The sequence below is a fragment of the Atta cephalotes genome, assembly GCF_000143395.1.
Source record: "Atta cephalotes unplaced genomic scaffold scaffold00003, whole genome shotgun sequence".
NCBI lineage: Eukaryota > Metazoa > Arthropoda > Insecta > Hymenoptera > Formicidae > Atta > Atta cephalotes.
In genome coordinates this window covers 1,845,063-1,869,126 of record NW_012130067.1, presented here as the reverse complement: position 1 = coordinate 1,869,126, position 24,064 = coordinate 1,845,063, and the positions used below count along the sequence as shown (strand labels likewise).

General features: G+C 33.6%; 1 protein-coding gene across 1 annotated transcript in view; it reads right to left on the bottom strand.

The window, feature by feature from the left end:
* Nucleotides 1-24,064, bottom strand: part of LOC105625723 — a 140,744-nt gene that overhangs the window by 91,005 nt on the left and 25,675 nt on the right. Inside the window, exon 2 of the mRNA XM_012207046.1 lies at nucleotides 10,721-10,888. Within this exon, the coding sequence (XP_012062436.1) occupies nucleotides 10,721-10,888 (168 nt within the window). The remainder of the gene's footprint in view (nucleotides 1-10,720; nucleotides 10,889-24,064) is intronic.

The following is a 24,064-nucleotide window of genomic DNA, read 5'->3' as shown; positions in this document are numbered from 1 at the left end:
TAGTGTAGTTAGTTGTTAGTTGTTAGTTAGTGTTGTAGTGTAGTGTCGTGTGTGTCGTGTCGTGTCGTGTCGTGTCGTGTCGTGTCGTGTCGCGTCGCGCGTTGTGTGTGTGTGTGTGTGTGTGTGTGTGTGTGTGTGTGTGTGTGTGTGTGTGTGTGAAGATAGATTAATATGTATAATCCTGTGTGCATGAATGCGAACTGCAACCGGATAACAAGAGGCGCACGTTTCCGAATGGATATGCGAGGGCCATACGCATAATGCATTCGCATCTATATAACGAGATCCATGCGCACCGGGTTGGGTTATCTCGAAGAACTTTGGCACCTGAAACATGATGCCAGGACGTGCTTTCCTCCGACCCTAAATTGAGATGAACGGGAAGCAGCATACGCCATGTACACAAGGTACATACATTCGTATCAAAGACGGGAAATCCAAATGGTACCGCAGAATCTTGAGAAATCTTCTGAACTTTCAGTATAGCCAAGAGACCTAAATCCTCAATCTTAGTTAAGAATTCTCGAATAAGAATATCTACTTTAATGAAGACTAAATGGAATAATGTTAGCCAATCTTTCGATGGAATAAAAGGTATGGAATAAAAGGAAAATTTTTTTGTTTAATTTAACGACAGATACCCCAAAAATCGAACTTCTTATTCCGGGATGAATCAAGACGAAGATAATTACTGCTCAGTTATTCTCTTTATCTCTGGGAGTATACAAGTTTCGTAGAAATATGCGAGAGATAATCGCTTTTAATCGCAGCAATGAGCTTAAAACAAATACGCTCTGCGTCGAAAGCGGCATAAGAAAGACGGGGCAGACAAACACGCGACGCGTCGACACGGTATTACGTTAAGTGGATTAAAAAGTTGTGCATGAAAATGGAATTAGCGTGCAACAATCCTGCGCGGAGGTGGAATGGATCTAAACGCAGTTAATCAGCCTTCAATCTCTACGTTCAGTAACGTCGCAACGACGCGCATAATTATTCGCTGTATCGTGTCCGCAGATTAATAATCGAAAACCCAATTAAAGCGGTTCGAACAACGTTTGTTCTGGTCTCCGGGACGATCGGTCGGGATTGACTTGGTTGAGGAGTTATCCTCAAATAATATCCCGAATATCCTTCATATATATCATCCCCCGCGGAGCTGAAATGCATTTCCGAGGGATTACTTGTCACCGTGAACAACGATCGTGTCGAGCGACGCGGACTCGCGGAGAATTGTGCCCCGATAATCCGCTGGCCGGAAGATAAAATTTGTTTACCGCCGAGCTCACCGTTCGCCTAAGCTTTTGTATAACCGTCTATCATTCGCGGATATACCACCCATAGCGTGTCACATAGATCGGATACCCTGGCATGGTCTTCTCACTCACACAGAGTTAATAGCCGAATATCCGAACACAAGAGAACACTGAGCCTTTCTCAGTGATCCGATATCACGAAGGGTGCTTCATCTCGCGGAGGAAATAGCACACCTCATGAAAACGATATACAATCTGAACTTAAGTTTATAGACTTCGGGGCAACGTACCGGCCATTCATTACATTTCTCCTCTTTTCTCAAGTAAACCTCAGAAAATATTATTCGTCAATTTTTTTCAAATTTTTTTATAGTTGCTTCTTATATCAAAGTATAAAGAAAGTTGTCATTAATTTTAGCATAAATTGAGTCTTTCAAAGAAATTTTTTTATTTTATATAAATAATTTTATATAAATCTGGTTTTACGATGTTTAAAGTTTTTTTTACAAATGAAAGCGTTTCTTAACTATTATTAACTATTATTTTGTTTCTATATGTATATATCGAGGTTCAAGAAATTGGATGTAGATCCATTCTTAAGAAATATTGCTTTAAATCGAGTATTTGTATAAAATAAAAAATTTGTTTTTTAATTGAATAATTAAATTTAAGCTAAAATTAATGATAGATGTCTTCATACTTTGACATAAGGAACCATTGTAAAAAATTTGAGAAAAATTGACGTTCCCTGAGATTTACTTATCAGCATCTTTGACTTGTCTGGCGGAAAATTACGACATAGCAAATTCCAGCGCCTACTAGTGTAACGGAATGCGAGCCGTTAATCTTTTTCGCTGAATTTCGTTGCATGTGCGATGATCATTTAGAATCCGTATCCGAGCTTTAGCCATTTTTCAGTTGTTAAGGATCATAAATAAAAAAATTAATGAAATAAATAAATAGAACGATATCATAAATAAATAAATAGAAGAATGCAGATATATATAGGTTGCGTTTGGATATATACGACCAATATCTGAAAATCTTTAGTTCACGTTACGTATATTATAGATTTTTACTGGCAGTGTATATCCAAACATGATCCTAGCGAATTATCAGTTTTTGTGATTTCTAAATATCTCACTGCAATTAGCAATTCACTCAGTGTTCTGTTGAAATGTCCCTGTCGAAATTACAATTTGCGTATGTTAATAATTAATGCATGTTAATTCGCAGATAAATTCACAGATAAATTCACTCGTGATTGCCCGAAAATTTATTTATTATGAGAGATATAATTTCAACTTTCAGAGCTTGAACCTGAATTTTCATATTTTTGAGATATTTTTATTTATCGAAGCTCTGATGTGAATGATATACATATATTGTACATAATATTTGAATCTGTGAAACTAACTCAATATTTTATTAATATAAAAAAAAAAGATAGTTCCAGCGCTCTTTTCACAGCACAATTCCTTAAAAAAATATATAAAGAATTCCACATTTTTAGACTGAAAAATCAAAATTGAAAATATACCATGTTAACTTCGCGAGAATCGAACATGATTCTCCTTCCTCCCCACGTCTAAAGTAGAAGAAAAAAAATATTTTCACTTTTAGCTATATTTCGGATTAGTATTGCTCAAGTTGTACCAATATATATAACTTGAAGAATAAAATTCCAATAATTATTGATTTTAATAGACTTTAAATGTAGAAAACATCACGGCATTTGGAAAAAAATATCGTGCTGATAATTTATCGCAATTCCAGTGACATTTCTCGTTAGTTGTAGCAAAGTTTTTTGCTCTACAATCATTTTTACTTAGAGTTCTAACTGCTACTTTCTCAATTTTAATATAATGATTTTTTAGTATAAAAAATGCAGAACTTTTTTATTTTTATAAAACTATATAAAAAGCTATTGGAACTGATAATTTTTTTTGCATTAATAAAATGTCATGCTTCACAAGTCAATATCAAACATCTGTGAAGTTAAATATAATAACATAATATTTAGTAATATTTAGAGATCAATAAAGTCATGTATAGGTACTTTTTGCCGAGATAACAAATGAATTTGTCCCAATTATTTCCATCATAGTGCTATCATAATATTGTAGGTAATTCATGAGAATTATAGTCGATTGCAAAAAAATCATGAGTATTCATAGACTGCTATGTTCTCAGTCGTAAAAGCGTACTAAGAAATTTACGTCGTTGCTGCGCGACGTCTTCGCGTTCATGGAAATGTTGAAAAATTTTATGAACAGACGCGCATCTGGAAGCTTTCAGCCTCACGTGATAGAAAGATGCGGAGATATTTCGCCGGACAACAGACATTTCCATGAGCAGTGAAATAAAGGGCGAGATGGCCCTTGGGTATCGTCCCGGTCCCAGTGACGCATGGTATCGTTCAGGATTGGCACGAAACGATTGGAATAGAACATATAACGATCGGAATAGCGTAGCGCCCTGGGCGAGCGATGCCACGACTGACCGATAAGATCCGATAGAATAGAAACCCTTTTGCAATTCTCTCTTTCTCTCCCCTTCTATTACATTTCCGTCCGCTTGGTATTTCCTCTCACCAATTCTTCGCTTTCTCGTTCAGGTGCAGTTTCGGTGGATTCTATCCGTCACTTGGACTTCGCATTTGCGACTCTCGTTATTAACTGCACTTTGTACAGCGTAATGTTCGCACGTAATTATGACCTGATATTTCTAATGGACTGAAGAATTATTGCGATCTTTGATGAATTAAAGATAAAGTCTGCCTTGTTGGAAGACTCACGAATAAAAGTTAATGGGAGATGAATAATTTCATTCATCGTTTATAATTAATAATTTCCCGATAATTACGTTTACTTTACATGTCGCTAATCTCCCATTAACTTCTTTTCGCTAATCCTTCAACAAGGAAAACTGAATTTTTTTATTCATCGTAGATCGTAATAATTCTTCAGTCCATTAAAAAAGTTAGATTATACTTTGTAGAGATTAAACAGGTGGCGAATGAAGATAGCCTTACATTTGTACATGAAAAGAAAACAAATTAACTTAGGTATCAAAAAATTTAATTATATTCTCTAAATTTGAATCAGCAGGTAGTCACTGATCCAATGGCTTAAATGGCACTGTATAATCAGTAAAGTTCAACTAAAAAAGAAAGAAAGTTTAAATTTAAAAAGCATTATATAATTAAAATACCGATATTCGCACGTTAATTTCAATCTTCCAATATATTCAATTTATATTGAATTTATATGCACTAAAACAAAGTTATAATAGATTACATAATGAAAATTAGCTAGATTAGGGATCTCACATTTTATTCACTAATTATCAGTGGCACATTTGGCACTGATATCAGTGATTATCCACTGATTCAGATTTAGGAAGATAGAAAATAATTTTGTTAAATCATTAAAATAATTATGTAGGCAATTCAAGCATAATGAATAATACTGCAAAAGTTTTGACATTTATTAAGAATTAGCATATCCAAAATTATTTTGATCTGTATAATATCAAACTAAACTTTGAGATACTTTAAGAAAACTGTCTTTCCCATGTAGAAAAGTAAATGCTGAATCAAATCACAAACAAATGCGCCTAATCTCTACATCTAATGTCGTGTCTCGTTTTATTGCTTCGTCAAAGATCGATAAACTCGCTTTTTCGGGTCAGAGTTTCCGGTGTCTCCAACGTGTTTAATTTCACGCGTGACTCAATTTCCACGTCGAAGAAAACCGAGAGAGCGCAGCCAGTGGAAAGACACGGCGTAAATTTTCACACTGCAACCGACAGGCTGAGGATATTTAATCCCGGAGGTGAGACGTGACGAAGTGTCCGGAGTTCGCGATAATTTCGTCGTGAAGAGCGCATTTTTCTTTCATCGTCGTCATCGTCTTCCCGTGCCCTATCGTTTAATGGCACATGGACGACAGGTGGGAATGGTGCCTCAGAAAGGTGGAAAGAGAAATGGGAAACGGAAGCGAAATTTCCACGAGAGTAAGCGAAACCCGTCCAAGTCGAACCTATTGCGGTCGGCAGGAACGAAGGATTTGGGACAAAGGAGAGCAAGAGCGAAGAATTGGCGCTTGAGCGTGATGGATAACGAGGACGTTAATCACATGTTATCACTCGTTCGTGAAGGAAGACGTCTATGTCATAGGGAGAAAGGAAGAGAGAAAAAGGAAACGAGGATTTACACGTGTGTTTCTGACACTCCATGACATAACTCCACCTTTTCGTCATAAGATATATTATTCCGCAAGCTCAAGAAGATCGTATGTAAATTCAGGAAATTCCAAAATTCAGAATAATAGAAGTTAAAATCAGAAATAACTTTGATAATAAAACAAACTTAGAAATCAAAGCCTTACACGGTTTAGCTGGAGCTTAAATGCTTGTATGATTCTTATGTGAATTTATATACTACGCATGTAGTTCTTAGAAACGCCGAAATGATTTTTCGTTCTTGAAACGCTAACTCCATTAAACTACTGCAGTAATATCACGGATTAAATTGAGCAATTTAACAAATTTTTGATGCTTATTCGCATCTTCGAAACGAACTTAATAATGTTGAATTGACATAATAAAATCTGTAAATAATTAATTTTTATTGCGAAAAATATTATCTCGGAGTCGTCAGGAGTCGAATCTGGATCTCTTGCATTCCGAGCGAGCGTTCTAACTCTCTAAGACTACTGAGAAGTTAGCGTCTCAAGACCGAAAAATCATTTCGGCGCGTGTTTCTAGAGAAGAAGAACTACATATATAGTATATAAATTTACACAAGAATCATACAAGTATTTAAGCTTAATCCAGCTAGACTGTGTAAGGCTTTGATTTTTATCATAGTTTGTATTATCACATATACGGTCCTATAATATATTATTTTGATAATAAAATTTTCAAAATTTTATTTTATATTTTGCAAAGTACGATGTGTCATGTAGATATTACAATCGTTCATTCATACCAATTTAGGAATAAAAACGTGAATATTCATACTGCTGTTTATAAATTAGTGTAGATGAACGATTGTATTTTATGTATGATACATCATATGTATAAACTTTTTTACTGACGACTGAAAAGTGTCAAAAATAATTTTGATATTTTGAATTTTAAAATATTTCTGATTGCCATTTTACAATTAGAATTCTATAAATAACAGGATATGCTTTTGGAGAGTTTAGTCTTTATTAAATCATAACAATTTTATTACATTACACAACTTCATTAATAAGCTTGGCAGAAGATACCATAATTAAAACGGATATAATTACAAAAAAGATTACTATCTTAAGCATCAAGTATACAGCCGTATTATAAAAATAACTCAACTAAATTTTGACGAGTAATTATACCGTGATGGCATCCCCAAGGAGCGAAATTCAAGTAACAAATACGACAAACAAGAAGTTGCTATTATAGTATTATACGTACAATTGAATTTTCTTCTATTATCGCAGAAGAGAAACGAGAGTGTAAGCTTCGAAGAGCGAGATAGCAAATGCGTTTCGCCGTTTCGATGGGAAGGGATGAAAAAAGGAGGAAAGGATAAGGGATGAAAAGTAATGGCGCGACGAGACTCTCGGCGCCATTATGGTGGAGACGCTACGGCAGATAAACTTGCGGCATGTACACAACGCCCGCGACAGCGGGGTTCCGTTTTACGGAGTATTGCGAGATATGTTTTGCGAATAGATACCCTGCAGAAATTACGACGAATCGACCCACATGGAAATTAAAGCCAAAACTAGTCGCCGCAAGCGAAAGGTGGACTATCAAGACGCGCGGAGGGCGACCTGGTTACAAAAATTAATTTCGCACTCCTTTGTTCGCGGGTAACGCAAAAATCATAAAATTCCTGACGGAATATTGCTCGTAAGTTGTGACAGAACATTAATCATAGACTCGTTCTTTTATTTTTTATCTTTCCCTCGACAGAATTCAACCAGATTTGTCGCGTGAAGTCGCGATATCAGAACAGTGTTAGAAACGTATCCAAACAATAACTCTCGGACAACGCGCTGCCATTTATCACAATTCATTTGTCCAATTACTTTGAAAACGCAACGGTTGTTACGATTATTACTCGCTGGCATCGAGTTTATTCTACGTATAATAAAAGCGATATTTTCCTTCGATTCCTCGTTCGTAATGTTTCTGCAATAGTAAGGTATTACTCTCTAAATCTGAATCAGTGGATAATCACTGAGTCAGTGCCAAGTATGCCACTGGTAATCAGTGAATGAAATGTGAGATCCCTAACCTAACTAATCTTTATTACGTGATTTAACCTCGTTTGAATGCATAAATTTAATGAATATGGTATTGGAAAATTGAAATTAACATGCAAACCAGTATTTTTGTTGTATAATAAATAATGCTCAAACATTCTTCCTTTTTTAGTTGAACGTTACTGATTATTCAGTGCCAAGTATGCCACTGGGTAATTAGTGACTATTCACTGATTCAGATTTAGAGAATAATTATCCTTATTATAGTATGCCTTTAAGCCAACTAGCATTATTGCATTAATTATTAAATAAAAAACTGTAGTTTTATTTTATCTGCTTAAAATCAATATCGAAATCAATATTTTTCCACTATTTCTTTTTTATAATATTTCTTTAATTAAAAAATATTAATGTTTTATAAGTGTGTTCCTCCAAAGAGCTGGCTCTATTAATGTGCCCCCAATTTATGTGCCTATCCACATTTGACTCATTTTAACATATACTTACTAAGGCAGATAAGAGATATAAGCTACTTGTTTAAGTTAATATTGCATAACTCATTATTTTAATTATTACTTATGCAATTTCAATGTATACTCATAACAACGTTATGAGTAATACATGACATAATTAATTAAATTCAATAAAGACAAGTTCAAAATCTTGCCAACTATCTATTGGACTGAACTATCACGTTTCCTTTAAATTGTGATGTTATTTTTCGAGAAATATTTACTATACTTTAATAGTTAAAAAATAAAATATTCTCTTTGATATCATATACATAATTTAATTTAATAAAAAAATATCTTTTCTTACTTATTTGTGCTAGCTTTTTATGGTTTATTTAAATTCAAAGGTACACTAATAGGGACAATTACTCTAAACATACATACTACATATATATTTCGCACGACCACATACATATATATTTTTCACGAACGGTATAGGCCACATCACAGTTAAGAAAAAAACAAATCACTCGAGTATCTGAGTTTATAGGATGTTCGTCTAACAAAAATTTCAACGCGCAGTGCAAGATTTAGTGTGAAGCAACGAGGAAAACTCAGAGTTCCTTCCAGAAAGAGAGGAAGGTGGAGCAAGTTCTTCGACCACTTTCTTCAAACTCCTCGGCATCCTTCTTACTTTCATCATTAATACGAACTGCGTCGATCTAATTTCTGGGTTGGTTATGTACACGAATGAGAGCGGGGTTGCTGTATCAAAAATGTGATTATGTGCCACATTAAACGATGTCTGTGGTATTTTCAGTCATCATTTTCGATAACGACTCTCGCAAGATGAAGCACTTAATGCAAACAAGAAGATTGAAAAAAAGAAGAAATATCTCGTGAAATGTTTACCACAAAATTTATTTCATGCTTATCAAAGAATCTATGTGTATATAATCTGCGAAGTTCGCGTCATTAATCGAGAATCGATACCGCACAGTGTTATCAAAATAGAGAATTAAACGCGCCAAACTCGAAAGAATAGCAAAAAGGAGAAGAGCAAATGCATTTCCATCCGGTTGATGATTTAAACGGGCGCTGCGAAAATGAATGAAAAAGGTTGATGAAGGAGAATGAAATAGAGAGGGCGATAAGAACCTCTTTATTTCCTTTATCAGGCGATGCGAAAGGTGAGAGGGATTTTCTCGGCAAGTTACTGTATGTGCAGTATACGAGCAACTCGGCTGATTTGTACGCATATCGGAGATCTTTTCATAATCCTCCAGTGCTGGGAAAACGTGATCCGCCGGGAGATTTTTCATTCGCCGCGATGTATATGTACTTGAAAAGCCGACTCGTTTGAAGAGTACGGGGATTACTTACGACAAGTATAGAAATCGGAATTATGTCGCTTTTAATCATCGGCGATACAGTCTAGATTTATAAGTACGCGTTTCGCCTATATTTAAACATCTCCACTCGCTATTTCATATAACTGTTCTTCGAATCAATTCCAATTTCGAAGCTGACACAGATATATGTTTATAATTTATACGATTTAATCTTTAGTGAACAGAAATCTATTTTTAAATTTTTATAGCTTCTTCCTGAATAAGATTTATAATCATTTATTATTTCTATACTTCTTGCTTCGAAATATCACAGTTTCAACGTCACTACAATGTTTTTCTCAATCTATAAAAGTTAATAAAATCATCCATTATCTTCTATCTTTTCCAATTGGGAGTAAAAGGAAAAATATCTTGTTAAGATGATGAATAGCTCATAAAAAAATATAAAATTTCGAACACGCGCATATATTTATTTTTGAAAGGGAAATGATCGATTTCCTTTTTCTAAAGTAGTAAAGTACATCGCTGTAGACGTCTACATTGAATAGACGTTTGCAAAGAGGGCTGCAATCAACAATAGAGCAAAATAATAATAGAGCGACGTGGTCGAAGTCGTAATTAAAATCTAATGCTATCAAGAACTTCCAACTTGAGATGAATTGTTGCGGAACACGCGACGTGATCGATCATCCACGGCGCATTACCGAATAAAAGCCTCATCGTGCTATCGTAGAATCCGCAACAAGCAAAGCAACGCGATTCGTTCGTATTTCCATGTATTTCAGGCTGTGCGTATTGCTTTGAATAGCAAGTATTTCGAGGAAAGAACGAGTCATTCTTATGTTTCATTCTTTTTGTCGAGAGATATAAAAGTACATGTATAATCATAATACTGGAAAGAATAACCTTTATAGCGTATTTTATTTTAACATCTAGCTTCTTTTTTTTTCTTACATTTTGTTACGATTATGACAAGTCATAAGACATTTACTGTGTAGTAAAATTAATAGTTTGAATAGTAATAATAAGAATTGCTCGGTCAAACGTATGAATCGTAAAATAAATCTTAGAATATTGTACGTAAGTATATATAATTACATATATTATTCCTTTATTATTTATTATGCATAATATTCTAAGGTTTTTCCAAAGATTATTCGATTTTCTTTTACGTGTAAAAGTTGTAAAAAGGAATTTAAATAATTTCTGAGAAAGGGTGATCTCTTACAATCTTCCATTTCCCTATGATTTCCAAATCTGTACAAAATCAAGAAGCTGTTTCATGAAATTGAAATAAACTGTCTATTGACACTCGTAGTAAATTAATGCCGAACTCATTAGTCCCTCTGACCGGTTCTGAGGACGATGCAAACAGAGAATATCTACCGGGTGTGACTCACCTCGAATGCAGAGCGCAGCCGCGCTGCACCGTGATGTAACTCGATGCTGATGGTGGCGGAGGGGGTGTGAGGTATGTCGACGGTGGTAGTTCATGTCTGTGGGGATGATTATGAGAATGGTTCAGGGAGCCTCGCAAAGTCCCAGGCAGATGGCGATGTGACTGCTCGCTGAAAACATCAACGAGAAAAAGATGTTAGTCAAGAGGATCGATACTGAAACTCTCGGGTGGTTATTCTTTTCCCACCGGATATATACCGGGTACAGATGAAGTCCTACCAATGGTCGATCGTGCAGAAAAGTGTCTACTGTCGGTAATACTGAACGCAAGATAAGAGTCGTGAAAATGCGACTCGTGTAGATATTAAAGACTCTCATAATAATTCATTTATATAAATTATTTCAGTAGTATTTTTTGCAAAAGTCAGGATACAATATTTTTTCTATAGAATAGGATAAATAAAATTATGACGTTTTTTATTTTCTCAATAAAGAAAATATTCTATTTAAAATATTTTATTTAAATTTGTTTATACTAAAAACAATATAATTTATTACACTATTTTTTAGTACAAGTAAATTTACAAAACAGAATGGAATATTTTCTTAAATGTATTATAATTTATTATCTCGATGTGCTAAAAAAACAAAAAGAGATATACATTCTTCTTATTTCTTTCTTGTAATAAATTATTTACAAATGTATGCGCGCAGGATAAAATTCTCTTAAATCTCGCAAACCCATAAATTTCATATAACAGTAAAACATTTGAAATTTTACATCTGAAATTAATTAATATTTGAGTAGTGTTGCTTTGTAATCTTGTTTTATTTCCCTGAACCATGTCACACGTTCTTCTCGTAATCAGTTTAAAGAGTTTTAATTCTTATCAGATAAAGTGTATCGAATCAAACATGTTTTAAACCCTTTTTCACATCAGCGTTAATGCTTATTTTAGTAATGGTATCATGGTCTTTCTGTATATTTCAATATTATCAGCTATCGAGTAATATCAGTTAGATAAATGCTAAAGATAAGAAATTTTTTACATCGTTAGTAATAAAAGGGAAAAGATATAGATATATAAAAAGAATATGTAGTATGTTCCATATTAGAAGTTACAAATAATTTCGAATGTGAATTTTTCGAAAAAAAATTGCTGAAGCATTTCACAATTTTAAGATGAAAATATAATACAATCAATTTTTTATACATTTTTTAAATATCAACCAGGATTTAAAATTACCAGTATTTAAAAAGTAGAATCATATAATTTTTGTATTAATACGCTCCTTTAGTTATTCCATTTATAAAAATATTGATATAACGTTGATAATTATTAACACTTTAAAAGTTCTGAGATATTATAGTTTACATTTTATGTCAAAGTATGTCAGAATAAATACTTTTATACATAAAATAATAAAATTAGTTGACATAAAAAAATATATTATATAACTTAAAAAAATTAGGAGATCAATTTTTCTCACTAAATTTTGAAACTGTATAATTAAGAAAAAATTTTTTGTAATGCGTTTTTTGAAAGTAATTATATGTTTTATTCAATTAATTAATCTTTTATTTTATACATAAAAATATAAAATTAAAATTATTAGAAAATAAATATTTTATATGATATTTTACGCACATGAAGATATATCAGAATAAAATGTGAAATACCAATCTCTTGAACTATCGATTTTTTAATAAGCTTATTTTAATACCTTTATATGCAGAATATCAGAAGAAACATATTTCGTTATAAAATCGTATATTTCCATTTTAAAAATATCAATGAAATTAACATAAAATAATGCGTAAAAAATGTGTTGCATCATATCTTCCTGCTTAAAATTGTGAAAGCCCTATTATACGTGAGTAATAATTTTTTTCAGAAAATTCGCTTTGTTAAATTTTGATTCTTAAAATAGAACAATCAAAAATTTTTGAATAATAAATCCAAAATGGCGTTCTTCAGTGTATAATTCACTTCTTTTATACAGTAACTATTAGTGCTAGAATGTTTTTTATAACTAGGAACACAACACATTTTTTTTTAACGTAACGGAATTTTTTAGATTCGATTTGTTTTCGCACCTGCCAGTAATTACATGCAGAGGAACGTTACATCCGGTCGCGAGACACCATCGCACCTGGGCCCCCTTTATTCAGAAATTCTGGTGGGGGTTGTATGCACAATAGGTGATTGTCTACATCCGGAAAGCTTTGCTATTTGTTCGAGACATTTCCATACATATTTGTCACAAATTTGATGTCTGTTTACAAGCGAAAGCATTAATCTACGAATTAGCAGATTTTCTGGCAAATATAAATTTGCTTTCTGAGCAAAGATCAAGAGCAAATATAAATTTGCTTTCTGAGCAATCATCTCATATAAATGTATAAATGGGTAAATGAGATATATAGAGATATGATTATTGATCGTTCTATAAATGCAAACGAGTTAGTAAATTCTTGCAAATCGATATTTCACAAATTCAGTCATTTAATTTATTTCAAATCTAAATTTTCAATAAGAAAAGAAAAAACTAGTTGCAAGAAAGATTTTAATTTTATCTAAAATAAACGTTTTCTAAGCATAACAATTGTATCCGTAATTAATATGTAACGTTTCTCACAGACAGATTAAGATTTATCGTAGTAACACGGAAATGTCAAAAGAAGCGATTAAATCTTTTTAACCAATAGAATTCTTATCTGCCACTGAACTAATCTTCCCGCTTTCTGTCGTATCGCTATCATTTAGTTTTTTAGTCGACGAAAAAAAAGGGAGGGAAAAACGTATATCCGGTATACGTACAATGAACGCAATAGTTTTCACACGGAGCTCTAATAATAAGCTCAGTTCAAGCTTTATTCGTTTGACGATTAAAAATTTCTCGATGAAACTTCGCTGATGAGTTCTATGAGTTTTTAATAGACGATAATGATTCTGCAAGGCGAAACTTTGATCGTATACCATCGACTGGAATATATGTTCCGACACGTTGTAATGAAGCCGGGAGCGTAAACTTCTAAGAATAGCGATGCTTGAGACAAGATGAAGATTGACGTGCATTTTCGCGAAAGAGAGTGTAATTAGACGTCGCGTCGGCCGTTATCAAGATCCATGCATGTAACAGTGAATCGCTGAGTAATTAGGTGAACAAGAATAAATATGTACAACTAATTCAACGGTACGGTATCCTTTCCGTTTTAAATTACTTAAACAACGGAATGATCACTTCAAAAATAACTTTCTCCGAGAAAAGTTTGCGTACAGTTAAGTGAATGCACGCTTTAAAAATTAATTAAGTTAATAAATCCGTCAGAGTAAAACTCCGTTAGAGTAAAACTTACAAAATTACCTAAAACGAAATTCGTTATTTATTTAAACAAACAGAAAATCATTATTAACAATAAATATAAACGTAAATTTATACGTAAATTTACTACGTACATATGCATGTCAAGTTTCGACAAGAACAATCGTAGATGGGAACTTTAGCTGATTATTTATTTCGTTTCATTCGTTAATAAAACATAAGTAAGAAGAGTAGGTCAACAAGCCAGCATAACGCAGATATCTACGTATAATATACTACAGTACTAGTAACAGTGTAAACATAGAAACATTTCAACCTTTATTCGGATCTTTTCCAATTAAAGTACCGTTGCGTTGTGACTAGCGGAACGTTTCAGCCTTTATTCAATTCCTTTTCAACCAAAACAAAAACATTAGTTTATAGATTTTGTTTGAAAAAGACTAAATAAAATGAAAATGTATGTAACTTAGTATTGTATTAACACATGAATATTTGTGGTAACTTATATCAAGCTTAATTATTCAGACTTTTTAAGAATCGCACCTGCCAATTTCTTTTTTTATTATGTTTTTTTATGTGTGTAAAACTTGCATTTCTTAACGGTTTATGCAGCAGCATCGATAGTCTTAAACTTAATCCCTTTGTATGGGAATTTTTGCAAGAGATTTAAGACTCCTGACTAATCACTATATTAGATCGTGACGTCACGTCACAAGACACGTCAGCAAGAAATGACTGAAGTTTTTTAAATGTCATTTATAAATAAAGAAAATTTGATAAAATAATGAGATTATTTTTTAAAATTCTTGTAAAAATTGACAAAAACTATCCTTATTCCGTCTCTCAACAGTCAGTAAATAGTCGTAAAAGACACATGAAAGTGAAAATAGGCTACGCATTGAGTAAATGCACTTCACGTGCCTTTTATCATCTTTTATGACTATTTACTGACTGTCAGGAAGAGGGAATAAGAATAGTTTTCGTTTCATTCGTTCACTTTTACAAGAATTATAAAGCAATTTCATTATTTTGTTTTATCAGAATTCTCTCTCTTTATTTACAAATGGCATGCAAGAAACTTAAATGTGTCATTTCTTGCTTATGACGTCACGATCTAAGATAGTCACGGAAACTAGTCAGGAGTAACTCAAGAAAAGTTAAAGCGCGAGAATTCGTTACATCCAAAGAACTGGCACAGAATGAGAGATTAGATCGACACGGAGAGCTTAAAAATGCAAGCTCTAAATCTACTACGAATCCACTCGTGCTTGCGATGTAATTCAGGATCGTCGTGCGAGGATTCGTGAAAGAGTTCATCGCGCAAATATTTAACGAAAAGTCACTGACTGAAAAACGCGAGGAGCGTTTTCATGTATCCGCGCAATTTGCTCGATGCAGCACGTCCGTACAATAAGTTATGAGCGAGCTGAGCAAAAGAAGAAGGGTAAACGAGCGAAGCTGGGTCGAGACAGGAGGGAAGATTGTGAAGTATTTCTGCACGTATAAATGTTTCAAAGTGGCAGCAAAGACACGTTTTATTTCAGGCCACAGAGCGTGCGCCTGGAACTTTACATTTTACGAAGTTGAAAAATTATAACTTGCATTCTCTGCAAATATTCTATAAAATAGGAGTATATGAATAGTACAATGTAAAACGCGCAAATCAAGAGGCGAGAGAGAGAGAGAGAGAGAGAGAGACTTCAGAAACGTAAAAACTTTCGTCTTTCTCTTTCTTTTTTTTACAGTCGTTATATTGTTATAAACGAGAGTCGCTTGTGAAACATTAAGTTTCACGTTGCGGACGGTTGCATTTTGTATGAAAAAATTCATGTGCACGTCATTACATTAAATTTAATTTGACATGCTGCGATCTGATGAAACTTTAAAATGATACTTATTGCAACATTTTAAATATAAAACACGATAGCATGTTAAAAAAATAAAATTGTTAAACATCATTTATATGTATGATGTGTATTTTTATAAATTTATTGAACTATAGATGTGTGATAAATATGTCACGCTTCACTTATTTTATTCTAGAATTAAAATCTAGAATTAAAGTCTGTTATCAAATTTTGCGTTAAAAATATCGATGTAAATATTTCATAAAAAATTTGTTGTATTGCATATTTTTTTTGCATTAAAAATATCTTCCTAAGAAGGATTTATTCATTCAAGTCTGAAAACATTGCAAAAATCTTATGGAACGTTAAATTAATTATTTACTTTCGATACTGTAATAATTCCGTATTTTGGAAATTCGAAAAATGAAATATTCTATGAATAATAAAAATTTTACAATGATGTTTCGATCTTTTTTGATGACAAAAAATATACTTGTACTTTTCTACATTTCGGTAACTTTGAAAATCTTCAGTATTTTCTAACAAAAATATCATATTAATTAAAAATTATTACTACTCAGTTAATTAAAATACTGATAGTGTTTAGATCTTTAATCAATAATCAATAATATATATTTACTTTATATTCAATTAAAGTACTCTATACGCATTTAGAAACAAATGCATTTTATATTACTTTTTACAGAATGTTTTGTTTTCAAAAGATTGAGAATCGTTATCTGAAATGAGTGGTCTGTCCTTCTAGATTATAGTTGTCGTGAAAAAAAGAAATAACGAAGAGTAAACTAAAGAATTTAGATTAAACGTCGGAGGAATTTATTCTTGGTCTCACAATATTGATAGCAATGGCAATAACATCTTCTAAGAGAAATAGAGAGAGAGAGAGAGAGAGAGAGAGAGAGAGAGAGAGAGATTTAATATTGTGGAAATTCATTTTACTCTTTCGCTATCGCTGACGATAAGACCATATACTCAGTTTGTATTAGTAAGTGATCGCCAATAAGTTGTACGTATATTGTGCGCTAACTTTTGCATCGAAACGACAGAACATGGAAAAAAACGAGGCAGAAAGGGAAAAGTATGATAATCGGAAGCTGATGGCGAGGTATTGACGTCGATGCGGGCATTGGCTTCCATGGCAAATGCTGCTTGACTGGAAATTACCGTCTTCATGTCGACCAAAAGGTGGCCAACAGATCTCTTGATGTTTGAACACCTTTCTTTTCAATTGAGACGATGTCATACAAATAATTTCCTCTTTCGTTGCGCGAGCGTCTTTGACAAACAATGCTGATTACATTTACGACAGTTAGATAAAATTTATCTATCACTGAGTTAACGATCCTACACTTAATACTCGTACGTGTTGATGAATCAGATATAAAAAGTAAAAAAAACAAGGAAGTACAGTTTCAAACATGATACAATAATGAATGAAAAAAAAAATTGTAATCCAATCTCATTGTGTGGAGAGTACTAAAGAATCCAAATGGGAAAAATCAAACCTGAACTTCGAAAATTTAATTCAATCTTATTTCGTTTAGAATCGTATCATATTCGAAAGTTTAAGGCCTGGTTTTTCATTTTCTGGTTAACTTGTGGTTAGACTTAACCTGATAATGTAATAATTGTGTCTTTCTAGCTATGATTAATCACTAAACTGATATTTTATAATTTGATGAATAATTTTTAAAGTTACCATAAAGTTACCATTAATTTACAGTGATTAATCATAGTTAGAAAAAACACAATTTTTACATTATTATCAGATCAATTACAAATCTAATTGCAAGTTAATCAGAAAATGAAAATACAATACACGCATTATGGGAAGCAAATGGCGATTTATATAAATATGAGGGATGCATGAGGGATGCAATTCGTTGCAGCATAACGAATTATTTCGCTCGCATGCGGCGAGCACATGTTTGGGGTTCGAATCCTGCCGAAAGTGTAGCTTTCCAACTTTAGACAAGAAGACATTCTATACTTGACCTTAATGGCGCCGCTCCAATGCGTCATTCTCGCGGTGGTGGTCTCGAACAGCCTACGTGTTTTTTTTCCTTTCTCCTTCACGTATTTTTAATTATATCTTTCATATCTCCTATCGCGTTTTCATTTTTCGATAAAACCGCTGAATCTCGTAAACGCGTCCTATAGAAGTGTTGATTATTAAAACCTTTCAATTATTAAATCGTGACGGAAGTCAATCCTGAGGATTATATTTCAAATAGACGTTTAAATCCGTGCGATCAAATCCGTGCGTCTCTTTCATTCGTGTTAATACAGATTATCCGTGCCAATGGCGTATCGACGTACGCAATCTCGATACTCACGTTTACCATTAACCCGGTACTCCAATCGGAATACTCCGAATCATGGCTGGAATTCGTGCTATCGTTGCGGAAGAACGCTCGCCATGCGGAATCCTCGCGCGGAAGCGACCACTGCACACGTATATATTCGCATATTCGTAGATTCGAGTGTCCATATGAATATACGAATGTCATTCGAAATGAGAAATTCTTTTCGCAAGACGCACGCGACTACCCAACCCTTTCATCTATCGTACCCTTCGCCTGCCCTCATCGAGGTGTAAATTTTAACGACGTCTCGAAAATGCAATCGAGTGAATTTTTTACACAGTGCCACTTTAACGCTCTGCCGCATTATTCACGCGAGGGTGCGTTAAATATGTAACTTGTAAACCGATTATCACTGCAACGAATAATCTCGCGCATCATTGCGCGGAATTGTTTTCGACGCAGTAATCATTCCTGCGAACTAATTCGCTTGACAATAATTTACATTTTATAGTCATACTCATAACAGCTAATCATTAAAATTAAAATTGGAATTTAATTCAGTGAAATGCGGAGGGTGTCACACATAGTCATTTTTTTTATTTCGGGAAACAAAGCGCACTTGCTTCAATATTCGTAAAAGTATTTGCAAAGATGAACTTGCTAATCGGGGACTATCGAAAATAAAATTATAATATGCAGTTACATTTTTCATTCTAACGTTGAAAGACATCATCTTCTCTGGTTTTTTAATGTCAAAATTGAAATACAATCAATACTAGAAATTTAAAATGCCTATTGCGGTCAAAGCTCGATCTTTTTTGCTTTAAATAATTCAATCTTGAATTATATTAATATACATTATATATGTACTTACATATATACCATATTGTCTTTTCGAACTGCGCGCCGAATTGTTTTTCCGAACTATAAACGCAATTAAAACTACTCTAGTAATCGAATGAATTAAATTGACAAGCAATTTTTTTTTTAAATAGTTCTGATGTCTTTTAAATATTTCTTCTATCATCAAGCATCATATTATAAAGATGTTAATATGTTAAAACTGTTAATAAATTTATTAAAATTTATTAACATCTTAATATTTCTTAAAATTGAAATAATTTAAATTCCTATGAAAAGGACTCTTCCATGGTTTTCTTAACGTCAAATTCATTCAAAATTAAAATGTTAAAAAGTAATGCGTAATTTTTTCAACATCAGAATTGAAATTATATAATACAGTTGGCTTCGTTTCTCGATCGATAAACATGCCATTCCAAACTGTTTAATCCCTTCGTGTACTAAAAGGTTTCTCCTCTCGCAGTGGACGCGATCATCGCAACCGTGAGGATCGAACGAATCCGTATGAGTACACCAAGGAAAATACCTGGATACGTTGTTACTTTTGAAGCTGACCATTACTCCGTTCGTCAGCGTTGGCTATCACGGTGGTCGCTGGAGCACGCTAGAAGTTAGACCGCATTACACTTGGCTGCTCACATACGCACACATACGCACACACACACACACACACACACACACATGCACGTTATTCTACCGGAAGGCGTCGACACAGAAAAAGAAGAAACGACGTTCGCGGCCACGTGTACGGAACATTCGCAAGAAGCGACACGCATCCTTCCAGCGCCACGTTTCCGGGCGAACTGATGAGCAGCCACGCTCCGTAGCCGCTCTGCCCCCACTTCCCGTCGTGCCGGTCGACCCTTTCCCGTCTCGTCTTTCATCCACCACTGCCGACAAGTAAAATCGTATCCCTTAGCTCTTGTAATACAAATGCATTGCCCTGCGTCTTCGAGATACCTGCTCTAACAATAAGTGCCATCTTATATAATTTGAAATAAAAGCATATGTTACATAAAAGCCTTAATGTGCGCGCGAGATGACTAAATTGATGCTGCTATTTGCTAGAATTCGTATGACAGAAATAGATTATTTTATATTTTAAAATTACATACGACGAGTAAATAGCACGTCTATATTTGCAATGGCAATTAGCAAATTGATCTGTCTGATAAATAGATTCTGTTCTTTTTCTCGGAATAAAATTTGATATCAATTTAATTAAAAACGTTGATTGATTATTTATTAGTTAGTTTACTATTTATTAAAATCTGTAACATAATAAAGTCAGAAAGTTAGGGAATAATGACAGAAATTAGTGCATGAATTAAAAATTACTTTAACCAACAATCTAGTAAGTAAATTCTTTGAAACGTCCTGTGTTACAATATCATTGTTTATTCCTATGTAACTTTTATAGAATATTTTTTAATATTTAGAGAAGATATTTTATTAAAATTATTGTATGAATGAAGAACTCGCTGTTAAAAGCATCTTTTTCGCTGTCTCATCCAAGTACGTTGCTTCGATATTTCTTCCAAGCGTATCTTTGTCTCCCATCTTTCTTAAATGCATCTTTTACCGTTTCTTGCCAGTAGCGGAGTTACATCTTCTAGCGCCCTTATAAAGTTTATTCGATTCATGATTAAGATCTTCATTTTTATTCCTTTTAATGTCATCAACCAGAATAAATACTTCCTCGTTTCCATTTAGCTTTATTGATCTGTATTTTCACATCCTTTTTCAAGAAGACGTTAATAAATTAAGAAGACATTCCTTCTTCCTAATGTCGGCGATTCTGGATCTATACGTTACGAATTTAAACCTATATACATCACTGTCTCTGGCAAAACCGTCTCCTTGCCAGCTAAGTGCAACCTTCCGTCGTCTCATAAGCGCACCGTTTCGCAAGTGTGTGCATCATTCATTCCATCCGTCTCTCAAGAACACAGTGTTTAGGGAGTCTTGTAAACGTACCGTTCCGCTAGCCTGTGGGTTACCGTCCTTTCTTTCATTGTCCCTCTCCGTTATCCGTCTCTGATGACAACCGATGTTAGAAAGAAAATGTAACGCAGTACGTTGGTTCAGCATTTTATATTTTCTTTATCAGTATATATAATACATGTATAAAGTGAATGTCAAAAAGCCCATCAGAGCCTACATCAGCTGTTCGGATGCACAGAAAATTCTTTATTTTCGTGTGAATATAACAAAACGAATAAAATAAACGTTTCGACCCTTCAATTCGGGTCCTTATCAAATATAAAATATAAATCGAAATTACACAAGTAACGCAAATTCCAAGTTGATGATTCCCGACAATTTAATTCGTTCTTCTTTATCCAAATGCCAAATTAGCTATGTAATGAAAGCCCAATGATTATCAAAAATATTAACTTATACAATAATAATATAAAAACTTACATAAAGTAAAACATATATAAAGTAGAGATGTTTATACGTAAACCTACTACGTTTACATGATTAATCTATGTGATTAAAATTACAGAAAGGATTTTCGCCAGAAGTGAAATGATGAATCGGCGCAAGTGTCGAAGTAAACTCCGATTTAAACTTCTGCTTTAAATTATCTGGAGCAAATTTAATGATAATTGCAACATTCATTTAAATTAATCGAAGATACCTATCTTCAAAATTATTCGAGTAATACTCGAACTAATTAGTTTCGAGGAAATAAAAAAAAGATATAAAAACCCAGGCTAAAGATTGCACGCAGATGTGCAACGTCGGATTAAAAAAGCAAACCGATCTTGTCATTTGCACCAGTCAAAATATAAAAAGCAAATTACAAAGGACGAAATTAAGAGACGCTTGAAATATTACACAAAGCTGCTATTCCAGGAAGAAACTTCATTTCACAGTATTTCCGGGTTTACACCGGGGAGGATCGACCGGAACGTGAGTAACAAGATTCTGGGGTGCGGAAAACGGCGTTGGAATACCGTCGTTGCGGGACAGCGTTATTTCATTCGAATTTTGACGTAGCATTCGTTACACTTAAGCGTACGATTCCTGTGTATGCAATTCCTCCGGAATCCCTTAATTGAACTTTCCCGTCACGTTCTATATCTTTTAGTTCAAATCCCTTGCGTTTTCCTCTCTGCAGGCTTCTCGATGTTCTCTCCAAGGCAACTAGTTGAAACTGTTAACGTATCCCGAAAAGCATTCGGTCACAGTAAATACGATCCTATCGTGAATAACGTCTGAGACAGTCACGCAATCCAGAGAGAATTCGTCACGATGTAACGTGCGATTCGTATCTCGTCAAAGAGAAATCTCAGTGAGAGATACTTACGACAGGCGAAAATAATTCAACCGCCATTAATGTCCCAGCGGTTTCTTTTAAGCTATATATATATATAGTCTTCTTTCATCTGGAGAATTAATTCCGCCTTCTCTCATTTCAAAGGCCATGTGAGAAAATCATCGCTAAAATCATTGGTAAAATATTTCTTCATATCCAACTATTAATGTATTAATTAAATGTTAAAATAGGTTAATTAATCTAATTAAAGAAAAGAAATCCTGTATTCGAATTATTAATTTGAAGATTCTCACTTCAAATTATTAATATTCTTCTAAAATGCTTATTAGCATCAATATTATTAAATTACTTATCCGTTTAATATTACTACTATAGTTCTGTTCATGATTGCGTTTCAAAATTAAAAAAGATTTTGGTTCGCAGTTTGCAGAATTAGATATGTACGTAAATTCATATCAAAATACTTAAGCACTAAGATTCGCTTTGACTGCCAAATATAAGGATTTCTCTTACTTAATTAAATTTATTTTATCGGTCTAAATTCGTATTATAATTGTAAATTAACTAGTGTCACATAAGAATTTTAAATTTCAACATAGAGGGAACGGCAAACACTTGAAAGGTATTTCATGAGAGGCGTAGGAAGTGCAAGAGAAACAACAGTGGCGTACTTGTTAAGAAAAATTCAAGGGGACAGGTATCTCGTAGGCAGGTAGATAGTTTTCTATTGCCACTATTGTTATCGAAGGTCGTCGAAGGAAGCGACGAGACGTGTTTACATTGAATGAGAGTTTGTAGGAACGGCAGGTAAAATAACCTGCTTGTTTAGATATTATCAAACTCGAGATATCAAGCAACCACTAGCCTTTTATCCATTTACTACATTTAATCCCTTCCCACAGCTTTAGAGTTACATTTGAGATTGCTTCTGCTATCGCCTATCTGTCATTAATCCGGCTTTTGTTCTCGCATTGCGAGACAAACGCCATCCAGGTCATCAATTGCGAACTCCGGCGTCCGTTCGCTCACTAAAATGAAATTACGAACGTTCTCCGGTCGATATGCCGCAAGTTGCGGAAATGGCAATCTATGTGAATTAGTCTCGTCAAAAAATTAGTTTTTAACCCAAGAAATTAAAGTGATAAAAAATTTTCAAATTTACAATCCAGTATGATTAAATATTGTTTTTCTTATAATGTACAAACGTTTATCTCGTCTGGATATCATTTTAATTAGATTTAAATAATTCCAATCCCTTAATATCACTTAATAATTTTTCAGTGAAATAATAAGTAAATAAATATAACATAACGAAATATAATAGAAGAAATCATTGTGTTTTTTCTTTTTATATTCATTTATATTCTTCACGTTTGTATTTTAAAGAAAAAGAGAAAACACGAAAACGAAATATAGTATTTCATTTTCGTATTATCTATTCTCGTACTATCATGCTTCATTAAATATTGGTCACTTTTATTCATATCAATAGTCGAGAGAGGAGATAACCTTTCAAATAACTTCTTGAGGAAATATTGAAACTCGATGTCTCAGGCAGAGAGCGGAAGAGCAGGCTATTGCGTGCATATATGTATGCGAAGTGTGTTCAGAATTTCAATGAGAACCACTGGAGATCAGTGGGAAAACTTCTGGACCATATGACGGCACAGCAGCCGTGAGAATAGTCAGAAGGGTGTG